Source organism: Poecilia reticulata, chromosome 16 (assembly GCF_904066995.2).
Source record: "Poecilia reticulata chromosome 16, P_reticulata-male-v2, whole genome shotgun sequence".
Lineage (NCBI taxonomy): Eukaryota > Metazoa > Chordata > Actinopteri > Cyprinodontiformes > Poeciliidae > Poecilia > Poecilia reticulata.
The window spans coordinates 11,515,961-11,543,063 of record NC_088845.1 but is presented as its reverse complement, the minus strand read 5'-3'; the positions used below and the strand labels follow the sequence as shown (position 1 = coordinate 11,543,063).

Sequence of the window (27,103 nt, the reverse complement as noted above, 5' to 3'; positions counted from 1 at the left end):
CACGCATGCAGTAGTGACGGTACATGATGGGACTACAATTTTACTCCTAAATGATCTGGACTTTATATAGATTAATTGCTACCACCATTCAACACAATAAAATACAACTATTCATAAAAACCAAAATTGTTTTGTTGAATAAAAACTGTATGTTCATGTTTTTAGCAAGTATAGGCTTCTGAAATTTGACAAAAATGCTTCAGCCACCAGCATCATCTGACGTTTCCAGAAACTTGATATTATACTAAATCATTTTGTACTTTAATATTTTTTAAGGTCACTGAATAACTAGTTTTACACAAAAACTATTTTATTTGCATTTAACTCTTTTATCATTTGCTAAGAACTGTGGTGTCTATCTTTGAGGAGAACAAATGCACAGGACATTCTAAATGGATTGCGTCCTCTTTCCCCAAGAAGATTACCTTCAGTTGTACAAGATTTAAACGGCTGACCTCTCTAAACTCTCGGCAATAGTCAGGTTAGATTTGAACAAAGCTGATAAACACAGACTGCCACCTGTCTTCACAGCATGTTTGCAAAAGGATTAACTCATTCAGAAACTCTTCTTCTGTCTTTAAAATTTTGTAATCCTTTTTAAGGTCAGTGGCTAGACCAGGTTCTAGCAGTGCAATTAAACAAGACTACAGTTAAATATTTTCCCATCCCCATTAGATTCATGTATTTTGCATTCATCTTATCCTAGTCACATTTTTTCCCCCTTTTGTATGATAAAAATATTTATGGTTGTGCCCATTTGGTACATTTAACAGTCTTTCATATTATGTTTTCATTAGATGAAAGTAATTATTTTGTACATTATCACTGTCAGAAACAATAGTTTTTTCTTTGTCTGTGTACGGCCGTGTTCCTTACAGCTAATAACATGCCCAAGACTGAATAAGTGTCAAAATATGCTTGTATCACATACTGTTTGGCAAAGAAACAAGCGGCAGCAAACATAACAAAGCAGACATATGAAAAAAAGTTGTACAAAATAGTTAGTAGCAATATAAGGGTGAATGTGACTCAGGAGGTAGGAATTTGTCCTGAAACTGGTAGATTGCCAGTTCAAAGGTCTGGTTTGCTCATCTCACTCGTTGTGTCCTTAGACAATTCGTACCCCTTGCTTACTGATGGTGGTCAGATGATGGCACCAATTGTACGGCAACTTTGTAGTGTAAAGTCATTCGGAGTCCTCAGACTTGAGAGTTATACAGATGCAGATCATTAATGATATACGGTTAGGTAAAGATTGATTCATCCTCTTCAATCAGAGGTAGTTTCTTATCAACCTCACTTTGCACAGGAGGGTGTTGACATGTTGGAAAATGGAGTTTAGTCTCAGGGATGGTTGGAGAGAAGATTGGCACCAGAATCTTATCTTGATTGTTCACTGTTGAGGAGACCCTAAATGCCCTGTTTTTCCAGTGAAGGACATGCTGCTTCATACCATCGAACTCCCTCCACCAGAAGTAGTGCAGTGAGGATTTGGAAAGTTTTAATGGCACAACCCACATATTCACCTCTGCAACAAGCTTTTGAAAGAGTGTAAGATTTCTATTTAAAAATAAATTTACATTTTTGTGCTAAATTTAGATAACCACCATGCACAAGTGCTGATTTCTTCAATACAACAGAGTTAGTCTCTATTTTGACTTTAAAAATCTGCCATGAATTGTATTTTATTTAAGCGGGACCCGCAATCCCTTGCTGTCTCTTGCTCTTCTCCATGGTTTTGTCTCACTTTGAAATAGCACTTTAAAAGAATGTTTACTCTATTTTACTCTTCTTACATATACCCGTTTTAAATATTTTTCTCACATTTTGTTATTATCAGTCTCAAATGTCTGGTATAAAAATTAGGCACCAGATGCAGAAATTAAAACTTTAGCATTACAAGCTATGCAATTTCATTAAGTGTGCTAAGGAACTTAAACTAGGCGTACCCTTGGAATGTCATTCAGTGGGACTCTGAAATAATCCAACGTTCAACGAATGAACCTTACCGTACGTCAGCAACACTGAGCCTTCCCAGTCTTTCTCTCTTAGCCAATCGCGATTTAAATAAATTGTCCATAAGCCAATCCAAAAGTCAAAAGCGGAAAATGGGTGGGCGCTTGTGAAGTACGGTTCACGGACGTTGTCGCGAACTTTACCGGTGTGCAACTATCCCCGTGGACCCTGTTCGTCTTTGTGAGTAGCAGCATTATAATACTACATATGGGTGTTATAATTTGAGTGTGGCAGATAGTGTCTCTTTGCCAGCGCTAGTATTTTAACCAGCTATGCTGGCCATTTGTAAAAGAAGACATCTCGTGGTTGCCTCCACATGGCTACCTAGCCAACTAGCTAACACCAACCATGTTACCTTACATTAGCCTTGGAAGATTAAATACCGTTCTCTGATAGTTTCCTCCATCTGTGTGTTAATCTTTATATGTGCCCACTTTTAGTAATGCCTCATCCTGCAAAGTGATATCTGTTCTTTTAACGCATTCGCTTTTTATATGTAGAATTTGACCAGAGTGGGCCTTTGCTACAATTAGCCTGCCCTACTATTGCAGCCAGTACAGTACAACAGGGTAGTGCTGCAGGCAGTGTAACGTGGGAATTTAATGGAAGCATAATTGTTGTTTAGAGCTTATTTTTGGAAGTATTGGCAAAATTTTTCTGAGTTTCATATCTAAATAGTATATCTAATCTGAAGACACATTAGCAGAACTGTCATAGGACATTAAGATGATGTGTATAAGACATCTACCGTATTTTAAAACTTTAAATCTCATTTTCGAAATGAAAATGTTGACTCTTTTTCATTATTGACTGGAGCATTTAAAACAAATGTTTTTTTAGCTCGTTTAGCTAACTGATTTTAAAATGTCTTGTCATGCTCCTTATTGTAGTAGAATATGATTATCTTATATTTAAAGCAGTGACGAAGAATAATCTGCCTTAAAACAAAAAGTTTTTCTTACATTATTTAATTTAATTATTATCCTTCAATTGAAAGAAAAATTATTTCCAATTTCTGATGAAATTCCTTATTTCTTATAACAATAGGCACACTGAAGCAATGTCTCTCAGGCTATTTAGTTAATAAGAAACAAAAAAAATCTTCAGGTAAATCATATAAACAAAGCACTCCATAGCAAGCTTCAAATTTGACTAAAGGAAATGAAAAAAATGGATAACAAATGTGCATGGCATTTTAATTTTATTAGTGAGAGTTTTTGAAACGGCAACCTATTGTTGTATTATTAACACTTGTGTATATTCATAGATATTTAAATCTATCAGTTCTGTTTTCTGTGCTTAAATATCACTGATGCATGTAACATGATGGAAAACATTGTTTATTCCCTGCCTTTCTGTCTTGCAGTTTGTTGCAGTCTTAGACCATGGGCAGTGTGTTGGCTGCTGCCTCACCCAGTCCGGCCCCAGCTGGAGCTGGTGGTCCAGGGGTCCCGGGTTTGGTCTCTGTACCGCCCGGCTTCTCCATGCCCCCAGTGTCTTCCGTCCTTCCAGGGTCCGACTCTGACCAGCAGAAAGCGGATGCAGATTCATCACTCCAGAACCCTGGCACATATGAGGAGTGTCACAGGAAATGTAAAGGTAACAAGATCTAATGTCTTGACACATGCATTTAGTAGTTTAATAGAAGTATGTTGGTTTGGTCTAATTTTGTTTAAACTGGAAAAATATTTGTTTAAATAACCATTTCTGGTTGTTGTTGTTTTAGAGGTCTTCCCCATGCAGATGGAAGGGGTGAGGCTAGTAGTAAACAAGGGCTTAAGTAACCACTTCCAAGTCAGCCACACTGTTACTCTCAGCACCCTGGGCGATTCTGGATATAGATTTGGTTCTACATATGTTGGAAGTAAACAGACTGGACCAGCAGAGGTAATTAATTTTGTTCCCTGTTATATTTTATTACATAATATTCTTTGATACCCTGTAGTTTTTTCATTTTTTTTCTTTTTTTTGAAAATAACATCTGTACATTTTTTGCTCTTAGTCTTTTCCGGTCATAGTTGGTGACATGGACAACACTGGCAGTCTGAATGCGCAGGTCATCCACCAGCTCACAAGTGCTGTACGCTCCAAAATAGCAATGCAGGTGTGTAAGACGGTTCGAGACATGCTTTTATTTTATGCATAAATTCTCGCCCTGTCAATTAGATTTATCTGTTGTGGTGTTTTTGTTTGCTGTTGTAGACTCAGCAGCATAAGTTTGTCAACTGGCAGTGTGACTTTGAGTATCGCGGTCAAGATTTCACCTCTGCGGTGACTCTTGGAAACCCGGATGTACTTGTTGGATCTGGTATGTATTTGTTAGGATCAGGAAGGAAGTCCATCAGAATGCAATGTGTATGATTAAAAACATTTTGAAACTAATGAATTTGCTAATGTGTCAATGCTGATGGTGAACTGCTGGCAACAGCATTGCTCAAACATTTCAGAACAAAAACATTCTTACATTATTCCACCTTGCTACATAACAAATAAAAGAATAGGAAAATCCCCTTACATGCGACTTATAAAGTAACAGTTAACAAAGAACATCTAATTGTTTAGTTTTTATCGGATTCTTCACAGCGCTCAAACTAAAAAATGAATGAACTTTTACAAGGTCAGGTATTCCCATGTAAAAAAAAATATGTACATGCACTGTACATTTAACTCAATTTACTATAATTTTATTCCAGGCATTGTGGTGGGCCACTATCTCCAGTCAATTACACCAGCACTGGTTCTAGGTGGAGAACTGGTTTATCACAGGAGACCAGGGGAGGAGGGAACTGTAACATCTTTCTTAGGGAGGTATACAGGTATAAATATTCTTTTTACTTTTTAATCTTTGCATAGCAGACCTGATATGTGTCTATAAGTGTAAACGCATTTATTGAACAACATTTTTATTTTTTTCGTCTTTTCCTCAGGCGACAACTTTGTTGCAACTTTAACTTTGGGCGGTGCTGGAGCTCATGCCACATACTATCACAAAGCCAACGACCAGGTACTGAATATTAGTAACACTTTCTGATCATATATTTGTGTGTACAGTTCTTTTGCTTTATTTGTATTTACATGCATACATTTAGCAAAAATATGAAGATTATTTTCTGTAATAATTAAAATGTTAAACAACAGGCTTCTGACACCAACATCTTCCAAAGTCTGTCTCAAGTCAGTATTTAGACTTTAGCAGCTTGCATCAGGTCAAAAACAAAATCAACTAAAATCTGACTTGGTGTGGAAAAAAAATCTGATTTTATTTTCATATTGTCCACCCCTATGTTTGCCACCAGAGGGAGCTAAAGTGCTAGTGGGACAAGCAATACAGATTCAGAACCCTGAATTGAGATTTTAAAAAGTGCTAGAATCTGTTTTTGCACCAAACAGGCCTTTGACTCTTATGCTGGAATTTTATTCTAAAGTAGCATCGAGAAAAGAAAACATTTCCTTCGGATTCTCTGTGCATCATGTCTTGGTTGTAGTAGTAACATGACTGTAACATATCCTTTTTACTTCACTGTGACACAGTTGCAGGTAGGAGTTGAATTTGAAGCCAGCACAAGGATGCAAGACACCACAGCATCCTTTGGTTATCAGCTGGATGTTCCCAAAGCTAATTTGCTTTTTAAAGGTAAATATAAACGTTCGCAGGTCTCGCCTCCTGTGACATTAATCGTAAAAGAAAGAAACAATAAACATGTTTTCTATGCGTGTCTTCCTTCTTTGACTCCATAGGAACAGTTGACAGTAATTGGGTGGTTGGGGCAACCCTGGAAAAGAAACTAGTACCTCTTCCTCTTACCTTGGCTTTGGGGGCTTTTCTCAACCACCGCAAAAACAAGTTCCAGTGTGGCTTTGGGGTCACCATTGGCTAAAGATGCACAGGCTGCCTGGAACCAGCTTACAGACCACGGCTTGGACTGGCACAGAGACACCCAGGAACCTGAACTATGTTTTAGGAATTGGATTCAAAGACTCTTTTACAACTGTGATTTCTGGGGCAGATGGGGAGGAAAAAATGAGAACTACCAAGGAGCCAGGACTGGCCAAGCCATGCCTACATACTGTAGCACAAATGTCTTTCCTGTGTGGTGTATTGGATATTCTGAGAGGCTAGAATGGTGTCTATCAGAGAGCTGCAGGCGATGCATGAGAACATGTGACGTGAAAATTTAAGTGGTACAGTAAGACATAATATATCATGTATGGATTGAAATAAATGTCATTTCCTTTTGTACAACTTGATGAGATTTTTCATTAAAAAACTGGACCTGGGGTGTTTCTAAGAACTGATAAACGGCAAATGATGCCAAATTTAGCCGCAAAACGGTATACCGTTTTAAAAGTTGATCAGATCTTTTTCTGTGTCTACAAGAAACAAATAGATTTTGCATGTTGGATGCTGGTTTTATCTGAATGAAAGGGCCCTAAATTTATAAGTGAATGTCATTAACTTCAAAAGGCAGTGCTCATAATACAGAAACCATATATTTCTGATCATTTTGATGATTATGTATTACAGATAAAAAAATGTAACATTCAATTATTTCAATATTTGCAGCTTATGCCCTAATTACAGTATTTCAGTGTAGCAATATGTGACGTGCTGATTTACATTAATCCCACTTAATTCCTTTGGTTTTGTGATGACAACTTTTTTGTGTTGAATTAACTTAAAAATTACACATTTTTAACTAAAAGGAACTTTTTATTTTAACTACTTGAAACAGTTCAAGGTCATGTTTGTATTCATCTGATGTCATGAAGTCAGATGTATGCAACCAGGGACGGATCCAGTAACCAGGAAGCTCTACCCCTGTGATGGTGCAGGGGTAGAGCTCAACCCACATAAGTGGGACTTAGTCCTCGACGCAGCCGTCAATTCCTGACCTCATGACCTTTGTCGCATGTTTCCCCCATCTTTAGTTACCCACTTTCTTGTTTAACTACTTTCAAATAAAGGCTAAAAAGCTTTATTAGTTTACTTCTTAGGTAAACTAAATGATTTGGGTAAAACTGACTTAAATTTGTCAAGTTAAACCAACTTAATAAACTTAATTGAATTACGTGTTACAAATTAAAGCAATTTAAGTTGGTTAAACTATTTTTTTCAGTGTACTGCTTTTGGCATGTGATTTAATAGAATCATTAAAAATTAATTATGAGGCCAGAACAAAAATACAGGTAACTTTTGAAAAGGTTGAAAATATTTTGTCCATAGGAACTTAAGGTAATTAGCATCAAAGGTGTCTTCAAAGCTTGCAACCAGTCAGTCTGTTTATTTAAAAGTAGTCACTGTGCTGTTTGGTGAAACAGAAAATTATAGACAAGCCTGTAGAAGGAAAAGAGTATAAAGCCATCTCCATGCTGTTGTGACTGGAGTTGCACATATCAATCTGAAGTTTAAGGTTCACAGACCAAGAGAATGATATGAATGATAACCAAAGAGCCCAAAACCAAAAAACAAGGGATTTATTGGCAATTTTTCTTCTATTCTGTCCCTATTTGTAAAAAAAAACTACATTTGTATGCCTGCCACTGATGGCACATTGGAGAAGTTTTCATGTGAGCACTGGTTTACTCCATATAAAATATTGGCAATATAAGCATTTGATTTTTTTGAAGACACTGTAATGAATATTGAACCAGGGTAGAGGTTTTCTTAAATTACTTGATATAAAAATCAGTTCAATCAGTTCAACTGCAGGTTGATACTTCTGATCAGTAAAAGCCAATAAATGTGTAGGTGTTCTTTAGAAAAAGGCTACATAAAACAGTACTGTTTAACACAAGGGGCATTGAATCAAACATAGTTTATGACACCTGAACATGCAAAAAGGTCCCATAGTTTTGTTTTTTAATCATTGATCCACTTTATTAAGCCACCAAACCCAAAGACCCATAGCAAAGTACATATTTGTGTAAATGCAAATGCAACATAAAATCAAAACCAAAAACAAATTTCAAACTGGTTCCTCCCTCACAATTCTGAAGAAAGCCAACAGTAAGTATTTGTTTAACAATATTTTAACATGATCAAGAATTACCTATTGAAGCAAAAAAAAAAAATGTAAACCCACCACCAAACCTTTATATAATGCAAATTTCTCATTTCATACACTTTCTCTTAATCAGAATTCTGAAAGCAACGTAGGATTTCTTTTGATCATTGGGTTAAGAAAATGATCTGTAGAAAGTCAGAAGCATTACTGTTAATTTGTGTGCAAAGGTAAAGCATTTGAATGTCAGTTCTACAGTTCATCAAGTCTGCATAGATATCATTGCCAGCAGAAGGGAGAGAACTGGAGAAGCTGCCAATCCAGGAGAGAACCCAGGAATACTACAATAGAAAGAAAACATGATTACAAATTTTGCTTATCTTTTGCACTATTCACATTTATATTGCAGCATCAATTGGATTTGAACTGCAGCAGTTGCTCCAAAGTGTAAACTGTAATCAGCAGCTTTTAGAAATGTTGTCTTCTTAAAATTATATATTGTTCAGTGAAACTACATTTGACATATTATCTCACCCTGTTAAGAAACATGGGCCTTCATCCCAATTTCTGGAGCGAGCTGTGATGTTCATTGGTCGCACTTGAGGACACGGTAGGGAGTTTCCATTAACCAGAGGAGTGAGATCTGCGAAAAGACAAGAAAGTCGGTAACGAAAAACAAAAGAAAATTGCTCTGTATTCAGTAAATTAACCTTCTCAGGGATTTTTCCAAGCAATTGTGTCTTTTTGCACCCACTCAGTCTACTTCTAACATAAACTTGGGCACATGTTTGGAAATTAAACAAAGCACAGTTAAAAAGGGATGAGAAAGGAAAATATGCATGTCAAAACAGAGCAAACAGACAGGCAGGAATCCAGGCTAATGGACTAAAAGTGCATGAACTGTCAAGAACTACAAAACTAAATGAAGACACCAAAATAACATGGGAATTTGCTGTAAAGTGGTGTAAGACAAAGTGGTTAACATTATTGCAATGCAACAAGAAATGCCTGGGTTTAAATCATGATTATGGCTCTTTCTACCTGGATTTTGCATGTTCTCACCACACATGTGCAGATTCTCTCCAGTTATTTTGGCTTTTATCCACAGTTCAAAAAGGTAGACTCTCTACATTACCTATAAGCAGTGATGGCATAGTTTCTTTGAAAAAGTAACTTAGTTAGATTACTGATTACTTGATTTGGAAAGTAACTAAGCTAGATTACAGGTAACTTTTTTAGTTACTTTCGGCAGTTGCTGACAACAACCCTCTGCTATCTTACACTGAGCTTTGTCAATACTTAATGGAAAGTTATTTCATAATGGTAACAACAACAATGTATCTCCACTTATGAGATTGAATTGCATGGGAGATTCGTTAATGGTTGTAATAGTAAAAAAAAAAGTTAGTAATTTTTGCGTATTTTGTGTATTACACACTGTTGTCTGGAAAACTATAAATGGGATTTTAGAATACAAGTACAAATACCATGTGTTCTAAATATCAACATCACTAATCCATCTGCCTTTCCCAAAAATGTACTGCTTTACATTAAACAAAGATGTGGTAGGTGGGTGTTTTTGCTATGGAAACAATACCATGTATGCATTTAATTTACTTTGAGCTAAGCAGGCAATTTACCTTCAAAGTTGAACATGAAAATGGCACTTCCTCCCTTCAGAAACTCCCTGGTTTGAAGTTCTTCTAATGATGCAAGAAAGGGGTATCCAACCAGAAATCCTCCATAGACGAGCTCACCATTCTCAAAAAAATCTGTTCTGTAAGTTTTAAGAGGGTTGTCCCACCAATTGATACCTGTTTATATAAAAAAATAAATACATTTTTTTATTTATATATATATATATATATATATATATATATATATATATATATATATATATATATATATATATATATATATATATATATATATATATATATATATATATACACATATATATATATGTATGTATATATATATATACATACATACATACATACATACATACATACATACATACATATGTATATATATATACATACATATATATGTATATATTTTAGTAAGAGATCTCCGGTATTGTAATTCCCTAATTTTGTGGTGCACCTACCCGAAGTCATGTGGGTTTGTTCAGTGACGAAACTTATTTGCTTTGACATTTTCTTTTGCATGTTTGGGGTTTGATCCAGCAGTTGCAAAGTCATTTGTCTTCGGAGGCAAGGCCATTCAAGCTGGGCATTGTAGTCACCAGATAAGAGCTGCACATACAATCCAACAAATGACTGGTAAAGTATAGCCCCTATGCGGTAAGCGTAGCCCTCCTTGGAGTAGTGTCTTGGACTGTATATTCTGGTTCCAAAGTCACTAGAGCTTAAAAGTTTCTCAAAATCATCAATCTGAAGGGTCACATGTGGACACTCGGTCTCAGAGAGGTTGATGTCATCAACGGAGAAGCCGCCGTCAGAGTTTCCTGCTCCTTTCCGAACCTCAAACACCACCTGAAAGTTTTTGGTGGCATTGAGAGAAACGTGGTGGATCTGCCAATGATATGTTGGTTGACCTGGTGACAGGAACGTTTGGTCACTGTGATACACTATTTAAGTATCTTGGTACACATGTAGAAATTAATACTGTCAAAAAGACTAACTGCTAGACAATGCAAAATGGAACAGATAAGTATTTATTGTCACTGAAGTACTGTAAAAGGTGCAGAGAATTTGTTAAAATTCCTCAGATTAGGGGATCACAGGTATTACCAGTGATGTGTCCCATGAGGCGGAGAGTTCCTCTGGTGTCATGCTCATCCTGAAACTCTCTGATCCAGATATTAAGTTCATCTGACTCATTTCCACTGTGGAAATAATAAAACTGCAGACACTGGACTTTACATTCCCTTTGCGTAGTCATGATTTGTGTCTCCAGCCAAGCTGAATCTCCCTTTTGACCTGACGCTGTGCTGGCATGGATGAAGTATCCTGTTTCCTGACCTGGAATGATAAGTTAAAAAAATACTGTGGCAATATTTTATTTTCATTGATGTTTCAACACGTTCAGTTGAAACCAGATATTTACAACATACTTTTTAAAGACTTTTCCATACTCTTTGATATTAGGTCATATTGATTAACCTAGTTATTTAAAGTAATCAAAATATTTCTGATTTCTAATGTCCACAATATTTAGATATCTTTACTTACTATTTACTTACTACTATGTAATTATCAATGTGTGCTTTATTTTTTAAATCATTCAATCAAATCTTATTTGTATAGCACATTTCAGCAACAAGGCATTTCAAAGTGTTTTACATCATAAAAACACAAAGTCACGCAATATAGAATCAACAATTGAAACATTACATTAAGTCAAGTGCCATCATTAAACTCTTAATCGATTATGCTTCAAAGGCAACTCCAAACAGGTGGGCTTTTAGTCTAGATTTAAAGGCACTCTGTGTTTCAGCTTTATACAATTGATGAACAACAAAAGGTCAAGCATTAAACATGGTAAAATATCCAAAGTGTACAATACTTTTTTATAGGTACTGAAGTCGGTAAAGTTTAAGACTTTGATGGGCCAAAGACTTCCTAATCCCTGCAACAATCCCATATTTAAAGAGTAAGGGCAGTGAAAGGTAATCTTTCTGAAGAAACCCAGCCCAGACACGTCTTGTAGAATGAAAGTCAGAACAGCAGACATTGTCTAAGTGACATGCATTAGATTCAGAGCTGTATCATCTGGAAATGGTAGCTTTTTTCAGCAAGTTTTAGAAAATGTAAACATAAAAGTCAAGCAGATTTAACTCATTTGGTTAAATCTGCTTGACTTTAGTTTAAAGTTAGAAATCAGTTAATTTGTTTGACTTAAAGTTTGCACTAGTAGACCTCAGTGTTGAATCTGCATTGGAAGGAAGATGAAAAGATTGGAAATAAAGAATAGATTGATATGATACTAATTGTATCATATTAAATCATTTTCGATATTGATACTAGCTCAGACATAAATCAGAAATGCATGTACGTACATTTAATATAGAGGAAATTTTAATTTCAGATTTCATCAGGTAATTCTGTATTAAATTATTTGATTTCACTCAATATTTTATGTAATGAATATTCTTTCAATCCTTACCATTATCTTTGTTTCCAGCAGGCAGAGAGGTGTGGTCAGAGCTTGGACCCCTACTAACTTGTGTAACCACCTCCCACTTTTTGTCACTCTGTGCACAGCTGCTGATTTCACTCATTTGGCACATCATCCCATTAGAAAAGTCACAGAAAAACATAGAGGCAATTGTGGAATCTGTGAATAAAACATTATGAATATTTACCTTTGTCTATTCATTGTCTCATCAGTACAAGTTGGCTAAATGTGTAAATGCTGCACCTTATTTCAAGGTCACATAAAGCTTAGGTCAATTCTACTAGTATCTTTAGTGTCCCTTGAGCTTTATGAGTATTAGGGATGCCATGGAGACATATTGTCTTAAGTTTATCTTTTCTTTCTTGTTTTTCCTGGTTAAACTAGACTCTCAATGCATTATACAATATTCCTGAATTCTTCTCTTCTTACAGTTTGAAATGCAATTGCCAAATTTTTGTACTGTACAAGAGGCAGCTTGTCTGTTTTACCATGTCTTCCGTATTACATCCTGGTCAATGTTTTTCATCTTTTGTCTTTGTTACTTCTTTTTGAATTACTTGAAGGTTAGTGAAATGAAATTTAATAGTTTAGTATTATTGAATAACTAAATTTAATAGTGTTTATTTCCCACAAGCTTAACTAATTCAGTTGTCCAGTTTTGCTTTACATTTTAATTCTCATTTAAACATATTTGAAGTAGAACAAACAATAACTATCTGTCCAAACTAAAGCATACTGTATAATAAGTTTAAAGTTATGTATAAAATATGTGCAAAGATTTCAGCCTTGACAAGAAAAACAATTTATTTCAGTAGTATGAATAATTTGTCTTGTAGAACTTACTGCATTTGTAGAGAAGGTTTAACTCTTCAGCATCATGAGAACTCATTTCCATTCTTTGACCAATCACATCTTGAAATTTGGGGTCTTTGGTGATAATTGTTGAGCCATTGCCATTGGTTAGTGCATTTTTACCCGAGTGCATCACTGACAGGTAGTCATATGGCACATCATGGGTGCTGCTCAGATTCTTACCAACCTTTGAAAAATCATTCTCTTTACCTAAATGACATAAAAAATACTCAATACTGGACAGAAAGAAGTTTGAAATAATATACAGTTAAAAACAAATGTTAATCACTGACTATACAAGATGGATTAAAAGCCGTTTATCTGATGTATTTTGCAATTGTACTATTTCTCTAAATCTACAAAGTGATTGATATACTAACACCGCACATGCTTGACACAAGGTATATAAAAAAGCAGTCAAACTTCCTCAAAGTTATTAAAATTTATTAAGCATTGAGTAGACATGAGGGTATTTAAACAATATTGGCCTGGCTTACTATTTTTATTACTTTCATGTAAAAACACTTCCAATCTAAAAGCTACTCAGTATCTAATACCCTCATTACTGCAGATATAGGCAAAAGAAAGAGAAAAAAAAACTATGACAAAAATGACTAAACCTGCTAAAACGTTGTCAAAGTCAATCTGCACATAATCGTCTCTGTCATATCTGAGCTCTTCATGGTGGAAGCCGAGAGCATGAAGAATCATATGTTCAACTTCACCAATGTAACCACAATCTGCACTAATGGAGACATTTTGTCCATTGGGGTCTACTCTGCCAACGTATGACCAGCACCTAAAATGAAAAAAATACAGGTGATCATTGGAAGCACACAAGTGTAATATTGAGTTCGCTCTCTCTCTCTCTCTCTCTCTCTCTCTCTCTCTCTCTCTCTCCCTCCTTAAGAAGTTCATATCTTGATACACAGTCATGTCAGAGAGGAGTTGGATACATCATTAATAAAAGACACATACATACCCAGCTAGGTTTTTGAATGACAGGTAATACTCCTCAGTATCCCTTGGTTTAAAGTCAATGCATGACTTCACCCTGAACTGGTCAAAAGCTCTCAAGATGACTCCTTTAGTATTCAGGTCTTACTCATCATGTAAAAAATAGCAGTGTAGAAAGAACAAGAAAAAATCCTTAGACACTTCAAACAACTGATAAATATGGTATGGTAAAAGAATTGAAGCAAAAAGAAAAAAAAAACATTTCCACTTCAATCTGCTTAGGTTTCCTTTTTGCTTTGCAACTTTTTGATTAATGCTTGCTTCATGTTGCGTTTTACATAAATTTTACTTTCACTTACTAAGCAATCTTAGATATGCATATTTTAAAATAGACACAGATATTCACCAAGGCTTTTATCCAACACATAGGGAACTGGAGATTTCCACAGAGCGTTTCCTCCTAAAATAGTACTCCTTCCAGTGTTTGGCTTCTAAAATAATAATCATATGAGATTAATTGCATGACAGTTTTTGCAAATCAGTATTAAAATATATAATATCAAAGTTTGCCTGTTGAAATAATGAGCTTACCTGAAGGGTGTCATCAACTAACAAATCTAAGATAAAACATAAATATTAGTTTGATTTTTTTCTCAAAGAAATCAGGAACTAAAATCTAATAAAATGTCCACTGTCGAATCTTATGTAAAACTAGCACAAGGTCTATATATTAGAAAATAATTTTTACCATTTGTGGTGTTCCTGTCCATGCCAATGTCTACAAAAAACATACAAAATGGCTCCTTTAAAGTTCATATAAAACCAAAGAACAAATGTACGTTTCTAAGGTAATGTGAAAAAATAAAACACAGCTTACCATTTATATCTGACTTTTGCTAGATAAGATATGAAAACAAGGTTAATCATTGATACAGTCAATAATATGGACAAAAAGTTAAATATCTAAAATATGTTTCCGTTTTTGGAAAGGTGTCTGTATTTTTCTAAATCAATCTCAAAAACTTTGCAACAAATAAAATGCATTTAAATGTTTTCACCAAAGACTTAATCAAAATAGTTACCTACAAGTTAGATTTTTCTTTCTTTGTTGTAAGTCATTCCTGCCATTTCTTTAAAATAAAAATGGTTCCTTTCTCTTTTTTTAATCAATGATTCTTTACACATATAAAATACAATAAAAATAACGTACATCATGAAAAGTTCAATCATCTCTAGATCTTTGTCTTGAGGGATCATTGTGATAAAAGAAATGCATCATAGTGTGTCTTACACAAACAGGTGAAGTCAGATTCATGCAAACTTAGAACTGGTGATAATGTAACGTTAATGTCAAATTTATTCATATAGAACATTTCCAACAGCTCGAACTCTACAAAGTGCTTCCCAAGGTATATCCAAATAAGGACAAATAAAATACATAAGAGAAGTGCAATCAAACATAAAAAGCATTAAAAAGGCAACTAAGCAGCTATAAGTTAAAATATTCGAGCTAAAATTTTCTAAAAGACAGTTCATTAAAGTGAGTCTTCAAGAGTAATTAAAAAATTTCCAGTGTCTTTGCAGATCTAATGTCTAAAGGCAATAATGTCAAAATAAATTCTTATTACTTTTTTAATGTACAAAAAGGCTTATGGTAAGTTTAAGAATGTAGAAAGCATCATATTGAAGAATGTGTGAATCACTATCAAGAAAAACTTGTAAAAAATATATAAACATGTGGGTCATCTTATTTGAGGAATGACATATAAAAGCCTAATTAATTTCACTATTAATAGCTGGGCTGTACATTTTTGGTAAGATTCATTAACATGTGTGTGTTAAAGATTTGCACGTAATATATCTTAAATGTGCTAAAAGACAAAATTGCCAATATATTCATAAAATTATTCCAATTCTATCTGCTGTTATTTCATGTCCTACTTTTTTTCTTCTCAGAGTTAAAATAGATTATTTTTTAGCTTTGATAATTTATGGCAAAAGCATGTATAGATACTTACTGTGCTCTCAGCGAGAGTGGATGAAACCACCAAGCAGACCACAAGAAAAATGCTGTCTTGCATCTTCTTGGTTAGTCTAAGCATCGCAGAGAAAACCCAAATGAAGGCACGCAGATGCTGCGTAATGTAAAGCAACTAATTAACAAAATAAGATCAAATCAAACAGAGACAAAATGACAAAGGCTGCACTGAGACTCAGACATTTATATATGGAATAATAAGATCGCTAAAGAGGAAGAGCTGATAGTGAATCAAACCACAGGAGCTTTATATCAAATTATAATATTTTGTGAATAGGGGGAAGCTGCTATAAAAGAGGAAATTTAATCCCATAATAGAATTGAAAAATCACATGCTTTAGAATGTCAAAGCAAGATGTAACACAACTTAAATAGTAGGACAAACCACAAACAAAAAAAGATAGCAAAGCCTTAGCGTCTCCGAAACTGAAAATTGATGGCATACTTAGGATCAGATGGAATTCAGTTTTAGCTTCATCAGACCACATGTTGTCTCCTGTGGTATCATGCCTCAATCTCACGAGGCATTGGATCACCATTCTATTATTAAAAAGGACATTTATAAACGGTAATTTGGTTGTATGTGTTTGAATTAATGGCTCCTTCTTGCTTAATGACCTTTCAGCTCATGTTGGTTCTGGACTCATTTCACTCTTTTTGTTCTGGAGTTCAGATACGTCAAGATGCAGTTCCTGAGGTGTTTTGTTTCAGAAATAATCTTTCTGTATCATTTAAATGCACTTTTTTTACATATTTACAGCTCTTTGGTCTATAGCAGTTTTTTCAAGACATTGTTTCACTGTTTCTTTTTTGTTTTAGTCTGGGTAAACTCAAGTAGCCAAGGTTTTATGCCCGTAAAAGTTCCAGTAGGGAGCTAGGTTTAAGATAAAAAATATTTTTAAAAAATGTATGTAAAAAAATAAATTGCTGCTCTGGTATTCTTGACTAGTAACATTTATTTGTAATATCCAGATTAGATAAGGAGTGAGAAAGGGTGTTATGGTCTCAAAATTAGGCACAGAATCCTCCTGTTAAATTTAACGCAGTAAAAATCACTGGCCAAATGGAGCATGAGATTTGTCACTTAATCTCCATTTTAAACACCACAGCCACTGCTATTTCATAAGGAAAAAAACGTTGATGTAGCATATCTGGGGTAGGTATCGGAATTGCATAATTAAGATAAAAAAAATTAGGGTTGTCCTTGGCATCAAAGTAAGCAGGTTCCATAGTAAAATATGAAGCTGTGTTGGTGTGACCTCTGGTCATCTGGATTATGTATGTGTGTATGAGTAGGTGTACATGTAGTGCACCTACATGTACACCTAGATGTAGATGACCATTCTACAAGCAGAGCAAGTGCGTCTGTGTGTCTGCTGATTTGTCACCTGGAATTGGGATGAAGCTATAATCTTGAGAGAGGCATAAACCGCAGGTGGCCTCGGTCCTGAAAGCTACAGCGGTTCCTGGTAGGCAGCCACAAAGCTTCCCTCTAGAGCAGCTCTCCACTCAGCACAGTGGTAGGCCGACAGTGGAGCTCATACACAGCGGTTCTCAAGCTGAAAAGGCACCAAGAGCACAGAGTGATGTAGCTTTGTTTATGACAGATAAATACAACTTGATAATAAACTTACAAGATGCAGGGAACATCAATGCAGATCATGTCTGCTTTTGTTTCAAGTCTCTGATATACACATAAAAAAATATGCTTCCATCTCTCTTCATAGACATGACCCACTAAACCACTAAAGGAGATATAAGGTCACATATTTTTTGTTGCTGTTGACTGTTCAGGAAAACACTCAGAACTTCAACTTCCAGAAGCTTAATGTTTTAAAAACTTGCCATCACAGAGGAGATGCCCTCAGACACATTTTCTAGGTTGATGTCAGAGGTGTGATTACAATGATTGGATTTGTTAGAGACAATAGAAAGGCAACAATAGCTCCAAAAGCACTTGCTAATACCAATAAAAGACATCTCTCTCAAGGCACCATTTATCATACATTGAAACAGTTGCGACACAGCAGCTGAAGACCAAATCGAGTGTGTCTCTTGTCTGCTAAGAACAGAAATCTGAAACCACAATTTGCACAGCCTTAGCAAAATTGGACAATGACAGATTGGTTAAGTAAGTCTACTTCAGTCAAAAATAATCTGCAGGTGAGGTCTAAATTTGACATAAAAATGAAAGGTTGTCCGGGTGGTGGTACAATGACTCGGGCGATATTTTCCTGGTGGACTTTGAGTGGCTTAGTACAAAGTAAGTACAATTAAAACCGCCAACACCTACTTTAGTATTGTTGTTGACCATGTCCATTCCTCTGTCACCACAGTTGAACCCGCTTCCATTTGATATTTCCAGTAGATAATACAACATTTCACAAAGGTCGAATCACTGAAAACTGGTTTCTTGAGCATAACATTGAGTTTAATGTTTGCCAGTCCCCACCACTGTCCCCTAACTTCAGTGTAATGGAGTATTGCTTTCTCTGAAGTTGTAACACAAATACTTTAGGGCCAATAGGTTGTAAACCTGGTTCTAGTAAGGTTTGCCTAGGAAAATAGAAGATAAGATCAAATATACACACATACATAAAACTGATTGGTACTGAGGACAAAGACATGTTTTACTCTTCAAGCAAAAAGCTAAATAGGGAAGTATTTATCAAATGTCAAGAAAAAATTATTCCACTTTATTGTTACATTTTTCTATAATCATTTGTCATGTATTCTAACTTCCCTTGGATGTCTGTTTACTGAGCTGTATATCCTCTTTTAAATGATTTTAACCTTTAATTACTTCTCTAAATGTCACCAGTAACAGAACTAACAGAACCTAGGCATCAAACACATAGTGTTATGAAAAATGTAAAACAAACATTATTGGTATTCTTGTATTGTGTAGTCATCATCTACACAATATAAATCTGTTTACTCTGTAAACACTTTCAGACCACACATATTAATTGTCAACTTTTGTCATTTTGAAACACTTTGTATGAAAATGGGCTTTATTTGTGCAATGGACCTGTAACATTTAACAGTGGCTTTCTTAAATAAGCTACTCTGAATTGAATATAGATGTTAAAGATTGTGTAAATTTGTAGTGAATGTGTTTAAATCAACCAATACCGCACATTTAGTTTTTTAACCTGTTTTTAATAGAATGTAGCACCAAGAATGATTGTAAAATATGCTACCGACAGAGACAATTTTGTTTTGCAATTATGAGATCTGAATATTGTGAATTCCTCATAATTAGCTTGTAATAACAAAATTAATGCACAAAAAGAAACCCTGGATCCAAACAAGTATTGTCTAAACAACATTCCAAAATAAAATCTGAATGCTTCAAAGAAAAACCCGTCACCAAATGTTGATATTGCTGACAAATGAATTTCAGGATTACACTTTGAAAACATACAAAACTGTTTTAAATTGGGCAACACATTTATTCAAAAATAATTGTTCATGATGCTTGCCTCTTTTAATCATGTTAAACAAAACGACATAAAGTAGTTAGAAAAAACAGAGGGATTTCAGTGATGGTGTCGATGTAATGTGAATGTGTGCATCAAGGCGCCAGAAACATCACAGCCAAAAGGAAGATGAGAAACGGGTAGGGAACCACAGCAGCAGAGAATCCATGTATGCTAGAAAAGTAAATTAATTATTTATTGTACAATAGTTTTCAATAGTCTTCGAAAAAAAGATATGTCTATGTAAAGTACCAAACGTTTCCCTTAAAAGATTGTATTTAAGTTGCGAGGCCATTGATATGTGTAAATAATGAGTCACCCGAAGAGCAAAATATCAAAAAACAAGGAAGATTTCAAATAAACGGGCAGCATAAATCACTTAAACACAGTCGAGTGGTAAAGTCAGTGTGTACATTTTCCATAGCATGAGACATAAGAAGCTTAGTGTGTGATTGTGCAGTGTGACATTAATAATTTTGCAAAAAGGATATCTATTTCAAAATGTCACCATTGATTAATTAGCTAATAATCTTTTTGACAACTTTAATTGCTGTAACAATTCTTAGATATGTAAAATGTGTAATTTTATCTTATTATACCTGTCATCTTCAGCTTGAAGAGGTCGAATGATGGTAGATGTGGTCCTATAGAAATAAAACAGCAGAAACAGGAGAGGGAATTATTACAGTTCATCCATTACAGACACACTACAGGCAGCACTTCAGGTTGTAAAGACTTAATTTAGGAAATCTATCTTTCTGTCATTGGTGGCAATGGAATGATGGATAAAAAATTACTAACAACTAACTTTTATTCCAGCTGTTATCACCATTTACTGGAAAATTATGCAATAATACCAACAATACAATTATAGGTAACAAAGGGAATTTCCCATTGACACCAAGTAGTTTAGTAGACAGGAATAATGAGATATAAGTTAATATGCTTTACATGTAGTACTGTGATGCTTTGTTGCATATATATAGTTTATCAGTAATTTGAAACAGTCACTCACTGTGGGCATGGGCCTTCATCCAGGTTCGGGGGAGGATTTGTAATGTCCACTGGTCTTAATTGAGGACATGGAAGAGCTGATGCAGTGTTTAGTGGAGTGAGATCTATTAAAAGGAAGAAGATTCATGACAGAAAGCAAATGCAATTTCAGTTAGTTGAACTTTTTCAACAAATCACCAGGTTCAATGCACTGGCATCTTGATGTCGTTGTTGACGTTATCTTTGTTAAAAGTAACTGGTATTTATCAGTCAGTTATGCCTTAATAAACCTTTAAACATGGCTTGGATACCAAGTGTGATGATTGGTTTTCCAAAATAAATAAAACAATACCAACTTATAAGGCTTATAGTATTCTTATAATAATAAAAATACTGTAATGGTTTAAGAATGAGTTTGACTTCAGGTATATCATATGCTACCCACCTTCCCATCCCCACCTTTTTCTTTGAAAATGAAGTGTTTTATTCAAACTTCCCTTTTTTTTAGTTTGCTTTTTTATACAAATAGCTTTTTTTTGTCATGGTAACAAAAAACAGAAGTGTATTAAACAGTAGACAACAATCCTAATGAAGACCAAATGTGATCACAATGTCATGGTCAGTATTCAGTTTATTCAGACCTCTATTTAAAATAAAAGCATTTGTTTTTTCAACAAATCCATTGTGTCCCTTTGAACTTTTTATGATACGTTGCTTCTTTCAAACTGGAACCTTTTTATTTTTACTGAAAGCAGGAACCCTGAAGCATAACCTAAGGAAATCAGGATATCTGAAGTTTCAAAAGAACACATATATGCAATCACAGCAATGAAACCACAGTGCTTCTTCCATACTTATTTTTAACAAAGAAAAACTCAACTTACCTTCAAAGTTAAACATGAAAATAGCACTTCCTCCCTTTAGGACCTCTCTGGATCGCAGTTCCTCCAAAGTTGCAAATTTCCCGTATCCATAAAGAAGTCCACCATAGACTAACTCACCATTCTCATAAAAAAGAGCAGCTCCAGTCTCACGAGGATTATCCCAGACAATAGTACCTGTGTATATGAAGAAATGTACGATAAACATGAGATATGGATTGTGCTATTTTACTTGGAGAATGTTATTATGCCGTAATTTTCAGATTTTATTCATAAACATACCACTAGAGTCTGTGTGAGTCTGGAGAGAAACAAAGCTCTGTTGTTTTGACATTTGCAGTTGCATGTTGGGGGTTTGATCCAGCAATGTGAAAGACATTTCTCTTTGCAAGCAAGGCCACGTCAGCTGGCTATCGTATTTACCGGACAAGAGCTGCACATACATTCCAACATATGTCTTGTACAGAATTGCTGCAACTCGATAAGCATAGCCATCTTTGGAGTACAGTCGTGGGCTGTATATCCTGGTTCCTGTGGCACTTGTGCTTAGCGTTTTCTCAATTTCATCAATCTGAAGGGTCATGTGTGGACACTCGGTCTCAGAGAGGTTGATGTCATCAACTGAGAAGCCACCCGTAGTGCTTCCCGCTCCTTTCCGAACCTCAAACACCACCTGGAAGTCTTTGGTGGCATTGAGAGAAACATGATGGAGCTTCCAGTGAGAAGTTGGAGGACCTGCAAGGGGGCATTTTGAAAGTATGTCGAATGAACAGGTGGAAATGCATATTCTCATAACAAATGTAGACATTGATAGTTTTTAAGTTAGCTTTTGTTAGTGTTCATACTCTACCACTGATTTGTTCCATGAAGCGAAGAGTTCCTTTGTTGTCCTGTTCATCAAACTCTCTAATCCAGATGTTCAGTTCATCAGCTTTATTTCCAGAATGATAATAGTAAAACTGCAGACACTGGATGTTACATCTCCTACTAGGACGCATGATCTTGGTCTCGAGCCGAGCCGACTGACCCTCCTGACCTGATGCTGTGCTGGCATGCATGAAAAAACCTAATTCTTCACCTAAAATGATACAAAAGAAGATTCTCCTGTGTCATCATTTCTGACATGACAGTTCAATGTATATGAACAGTTTTCACTTATTTTCTTAAAGTTAATTAGAAATACTATGTAGGATTTACATGTGTCAGAAAATAATAGAGGGCTGATGGATTATTTACACAATAATTAAAATTTTCAGGTTTGAAATATTTTTTTTTTTTATCATAATAATGGTTATTCTCAAAGAATTATTTAAATCTTTGTTTAGGGAAATGAGAAAAACAATAAAAAATACATTATATCATACATATATACTATTATATACTATTATTATTCATCAATTTGTAACAAGGAATTTATGTTCGTCATGCAATCAGTGGGTTGCCAGTTCGATTCTTGCTCTGCCGGTCTCTATTGTTGTGTTCTTGGGAAAGACACTTCACTCGCCTCGCCTGCAGGGGGGGTTAAAGGGCCTGGTGGCAGCGATGAATGGCAGCCTTGCCTCGGTCAGCGTGTCAGACCACTGTGGCTACCATTCAGTAGCTTCCCACCATCAGTGTGTGAATGTGGGCGTAGATGGGTGAATGACTGAAGCTTTTTTGGGTCCTCTGGACTTGAAAAAGAGCCATGCTAACACAGGCCACTTGTCATTTGCCATTTAGATTCGAAAGCTTACCTTGATCTCCACTTCCGTTTGGTAGACTGGTGTGGTCGGAGTTTGGACCCCCATTAGCTTTTGTAACCAGTTCCCAGCCATTCCCACTTTGTGAGCAATGATTCATTTGGCATAAATCCTTATTAGAAAAGCCACAGTAAAACTTAAAGGCCACAGATGAAGCTGAGAAAGTAGAAATATGAATAAAAGATTTTTAATTGGCAACAGAATTGATGTCAGAATCAACAAGGGCAGTTTGGTCGATATTTTCCTGTAATCATTACTGCATTATTATTCAGATAAAATATCAACACCTTTTATGACATGCAAACTATTTAAACTTTAGAAATTAAAAGAAGAGAAGTATGATAAATCAACTTCAGTTGTTCAATTCTGCTTTACACTTTAATTTGTCTAAAGCAAAAACAGGTTATTGACTTAAAAAAACTAATTCTTCTACAAATGTCGATTGCAAGCTAAACTATGCAAAAATGAAATATGTCTTCTAAGTAGCCAAAATGTATTTGAACTTTGAAAAGTACAATTAAACCAGTTGAGTTGAAATCTGTAGACAGTGAGCCAGTTTGATTTCAGTCATCTTAAAAAGTCATCCCTGCAAATAATCAACAATCTTTAAGCACTTACTGCATTTGTAGAGAAGGTTCAGCTCTTGGACATCACTAGGACTCATTTCCACTCTTTGACCAATCACATCTTGAAATGCTTGATTTATGGTAATAATTGTAGGGCCATTGCCATTGCTGAATGCATTTTTGCTGTAGTGCATCACTGACATGTAGTCATACGGGCTTCCATGGGTGGTGCTGTCTTGACTGCCAACCTTTCTAAAATTATGCTCCATACCTGGATGGCAGTGAGAAAAACTCATCATTAGTACAAAACACTTTTTTTAGAAAAAAAAACTAGCTAAAATAAAGACAAATACTTGACATTTTAACATTCTTGTAAAAGACTATACAACATTAGACATATTCAACTGAACATATTAAAGCAGTTAAAAAGAAATAAAATGCCAAACCTGCTAAGATGTTGCTGTATTCAATCTGCACATGATTGTCTCTGTCATATCTCGATTGTTCATGGTAGAAGCCAAGAGCATGAAGGAGCTCATGTTCAACAATTGCAACATAATCACAGTTCTGTCCAATGGAGAGGTCCTGTCCATTGGAAAATGTTCTGCCAATATATGACCAACACCTACAATGGAAAAGTGCTTATCAATGATTGTTGGATTAAGATTTCTGGTAACTCTATATTTGACGGGGTGTAGATAAGACTGACATGACACTGTCATAAACATGACAAAACAGTCTTTATGAATGTCTATGACTGTTGTCATGAAGTGTCATTCTGTAAAGAATAACACTTTTAATACAAAGTTACTCCAGAAGTTGCCTTGAAAGTCCAGTACCAAGTTTGCATTATTTTGTAAATAATGACACTTTAATGCAAAGTTGGCATTTTTAATGAGAGATGGTCTTTGCTGCATTGTATATAAATAAATAAATATAAATATATATATGGACAAACTTTGCAACACAGCAGTGATGCCATCACAATTTACTTTCTTCTTGAGTTTGTCTTTTTTCTACATCTTCCCTTCAACCACAGAAGATTGACCTTCCCACTGCCAGGTTAGCACAAGTCTAATATAACACAAGGGCCCTTTATGACAAATAAATAAAAATCCCTGAGATAAAACCAGAATTTTAAAGTCTAAATTAAACTTTGCCCATCTGTGATATGATTTTCTCATATATGACGCTACATATTTATGATATACCAGGAAGATCATTGACTGTAATGAATAAAGAGTTTATCTTTATTCACCCTGCGATAATGAAGATAAACTTTAGCTAATGATGTTTGCAAATCCGCAAAACTGAGAGTGTAGTTGGCATCGCTATATTTCCTAGTTGACCTGTTTTCTCATTTGGGTCAAAAGAAGTGTAATAAAATGTTGTTTATCTTTTGAAACATTTTATCATACTGATTTCAACATAACTGATTTGAACCAGCATGGTATAATGTTTAACAGTGCAGCTTTCATTCTCGGCGGTTTAGTGAAGCTGCATATATTAAAAGTGATCAATTTTATTCTTAGAGCAACATTTTTGTAAGTTACAGATTATATATAGTGACAGATTCATGTCTACACTGACATTGATAATTGTCATTTCTGTGTCACACTTTACATCAGTTAGTTACCTGTCTCTGGTAAGTGGTAAGTTTTCTGGGACAAAGGATGATGATGGCGGTAGGAGTTTAACTGGTTCAAACCCTCACTTTGTCTATCTCAGTTGTGTCCGTATTGGAACGTGAAGTAGAATAAATAGCTAAGTACAATTTCCAAATTACTAGTGACATGTTATCAGGAAGTAGCACAAATACATTTTACTGAAATGAAGCTTGAATCATGTGGTTATGAATAATTTAGTTTCCTAGTTGAAGTTTCATTTTTCAACTTAGGTTAGGTTGCATTGGGAATGTATTTATTTGAAACTATAAACAGGTAGGAAGCAAAAAGGAAATTGTGTACGTACCCATCTAGTTTCTGAATGTTTAGGTAATACGCCTCAGAATCTCTGGGTTTGAAGTCAATACATGATTTCACCCTGAACTGGTCCAACGCTCTCAGGATGACTCCTCTAGCTCTCAAGTCTTTCATTTTTCATGAAAATAAAGGAAAAGAATCTAAATTTTTTTTTTCATTTTATTTCAGATAATACGTCATAAGAATAATGATAAGAATAATTTTCTAAAGCCATTAATTTGAATATTCTGAAATTAGTTTTTTTCCCCTAAAGTTTTATTGATACTGATCTGTAAAGTCTAAAATGAAAATGAAAGTCTACACCTCAATTAGACAATCCTAAGAATTTGAATACACTAATATTCACAAATATTCTGGTAGAAGTGAAACAATATATTTACCAAGACCTTTGTCCAAAACATAGGGGACTGGAAACGTCCACAGTTTGTCCCCAGGAAGAATGCTGCTCCTTTGAACGTCTGAAGGCTGAGTTATCAGCGCACAAGACAAAAACATTTAAAACCCCAGAATGCATTCAATTACACCTCACTGGACTGCCTGCAAAAATACTGAGCTTACCTCCCGGATATCATCAAGTGTTAAATCTGAGAGAAACCATAGAAGTTAATTACTATACAAATATCATTTAAAATGTATTGTTAATGATAGGGAGACATGAAAACCTGACCAGAGTTAATTTACCAGAACAAAAACAGTTTACCTTCTGTGATGCTATTTTCGCCAACATCTAAAAAAGAAGATTTCCTGCTTTGAGTTCCCAATAATTCAAGACATCACTTGAAATAATTGAGTTTTGCTATTTAACATGAAAAATAAATCCATGGGAGAACTTACCCACTGCGTCAACCTGAATTTATACATATAAAAAAAATTAAGAAATAAATAAAAACTAAAACAATTTAATATGCCATAAACTGTTTTTTCAAAGCTAGACTACTTAAGGTCATAGTAAAAGGAAAACAAATATTTATTTTAATTAAAAGACATAATTAGAAGTAAATATGTATTCATTCATCCCCGTATTACTTATATAGAGATATAACACATTAAAGATGCAAAACAGTATAATTTTAAGAAGATCATTTAAACTGTTTTCTAAAACATGAAAAAAGATGCTACATTTTATAGGACAGCACAACAATAGACAAAATACTTACCTCTGGCATGGAGTGTGCTGATGAAACCGCCAAGTTTACCATAAGAAGAATGTAGCTTTTTACCCTCATGATGCATCTGGATTGAACCTAAATATTAAAACTTTTAAATCAAGGTATTTCTCAGTCAGACAGTCCAGTCAGCTGGGTTACTGTGCCTCTCTCTTATTTCTGTGGACCTTCAGTAGCTTCAGCTGCCTTATCTAAAACAGCTTATTTTCCAGGTTATACAAAGCTTAATGATTGATAGAGAAGCCCAAAGGATTTCCTGGATAATGTTTTATGGATCATATTTGTA

At 35.0% G+C, this 27,103-nt stretch overlaps 3 protein-coding genes across 3 annotated transcripts; 1 reads left to right on the top strand and 2 right to left on the bottom strand.

Moving 5' to 3' along the window:
- The first annotated feature begins 2,079 nt into the window (after positions 1–2,079).
- Positions 2,080–6,294, top strand: tomm40 (translocase of outer mitochondrial membrane 40 homolog (yeast)). Its single transcript, XM_008431245.3, has 9 exons — positions 2,080–2,196; positions 3,383–3,615; positions 3,743–3,903; positions 4,019–4,120; positions 4,219–4,324; positions 4,710–4,832; positions 4,944–5,020; positions 5,548–5,650; positions 5,755–6,294. The coding sequence occupies exons 2-9, from the start codon at positions 3,402–3,404 to the stop codon at positions 5,892–5,894; spliced, it is 1,026 nt and encodes a 341-aa protein (XP_008429467.1). The 5' UTR covers positions 2,080–2,196; positions 3,383–3,401; the 3' UTR covers positions 5,895–6,294.
- A 1,432-nt stretch (positions 6,295–7,726) lies between these two features.
- Positions 7,727–16,184, bottom strand: LOC103477905 (meprin A subunit beta-like). Its single transcript, XM_008431247.3, has 14 exons — positions 15,989–16,184; positions 14,848–14,866; positions 14,719–14,748; positions 14,562–14,587; positions 14,377–14,461; positions 13,996–14,113; positions 13,634–13,812; positions 13,005–13,223; positions 12,150–12,320; positions 10,775–11,005; positions 10,129–10,578; positions 9,659–9,832; positions 8,553–8,661; positions 7,727–8,359 (listed from the first exon to the last, which is right to left on the bottom strand). Exons 1-14 carry the CDS (start codon positions 16,070–16,072, stop codon positions 8,281–8,283), a joined length of 1,974 nt encoding a protein of 657 aa, XP_008429469.2. The 5' UTR covers positions 16,073–16,184; the 3' UTR covers positions 7,727–8,280.
- Positions 16,185–19,325: 3,141 nt separating this feature from the next.
- LOC103477902 (meprin A subunit beta-like) lies at positions 19,326–26,942 on the bottom strand. The gene is made up of 13 exons (XM_081616820.1): positions 26,798–26,942; positions 26,352–26,395; positions 26,210–26,235; positions 26,032–26,116; positions 25,641–25,758; positions 24,116–24,294; positions 23,722–23,940; positions 23,098–23,259; positions 22,215–22,442; positions 21,647–22,099; positions 21,368–21,541; positions 20,506–20,608; positions 19,326–19,664 (listed from the first exon to the last, which is right to left on the bottom strand). The coding sequence occupies exons 1-13, from the start codon at positions 26,875–26,877 to the stop codon at positions 19,586–19,588; spliced, it is 1,950 nt and encodes a 649-aa protein (XP_081472946.1). The 5' UTR covers positions 26,878–26,942; the 3' UTR covers positions 19,326–19,585.
- Positions 26,943–27,103: the final 161 nt, after the last annotated feature.

What these genes read in the sequence shown, in the direction of transcription:
- LOC103477905 (XM_008431247.3), bottom strand. Translation starts at nt 16,072, where the DNA reads ATGCTTAGACTAACCAAGAAGATGCAAGACAGCATTTTTCTTGTGGTC. An exon ending in TAGTTGATGACACCCTTCAG is followed by an intron (nt 14,462 to 14,561) that starts GTAAGCTCATTA and finishes TTATTATTTTAG; the next exon opens with AAGCCAAACACTGGAAGGAG. An exon ending in ACAAACCCACATGACTTCGG is followed by an intron (nt 9,833 to 10,128) that starts GTAGGTGCACCA and finishes TTATATAAACAG; the next exon opens with GTATCAATTGGTGGGACAAC.
- LOC103477902 (XM_081616820.1), bottom strand. Translation starts at nt 26,877, where the DNA reads ATGAGGGTAAAAAGCTACATTCTTCTTATGGTAAACTTGGCGGTTTCA. An exon ending in CACTTGATGATATCCGGGAG is followed by an intron (nt 26,117 to 26,209) that starts GTAAGCTCAGTA and finishes CTGATAACTCAG; the next exon opens with CCTTCAGACGTTCAAAGGAG. An exon ending in TTTCATGTTTAACTTTGAAG is followed by an intron (nt 20,609 to 21,367) that starts GTAAGTTGAGTT and finishes TCCTTTTAATAG; the next exon opens with ATCTCACTCCACTAAACACT.
- tomm40 (XM_008431245.3), top strand. Translation starts at nt 3,402, where the DNA reads ATGGGCAGTGTGTTGGCTGCTGCCTCACCCAGTCCGGCCCCAGCTGGA. An exon ending in GTGTCACAGGAAATGTAAAG is followed by an intron (nt 3,616 to 3,742) that starts GTAACAAGATCT and finishes TTGTTGTTTTAG; the next exon opens with AGGTCTTCCCCATGCAGATG. An exon ending in GGATGTACTTGTTGGATCTG is followed by an intron (nt 4,325 to 4,709) that starts GTATGTATTTGT and finishes ATTTTATTCCAG; the next exon opens with GCATTGTGGTGGGCCACTAT.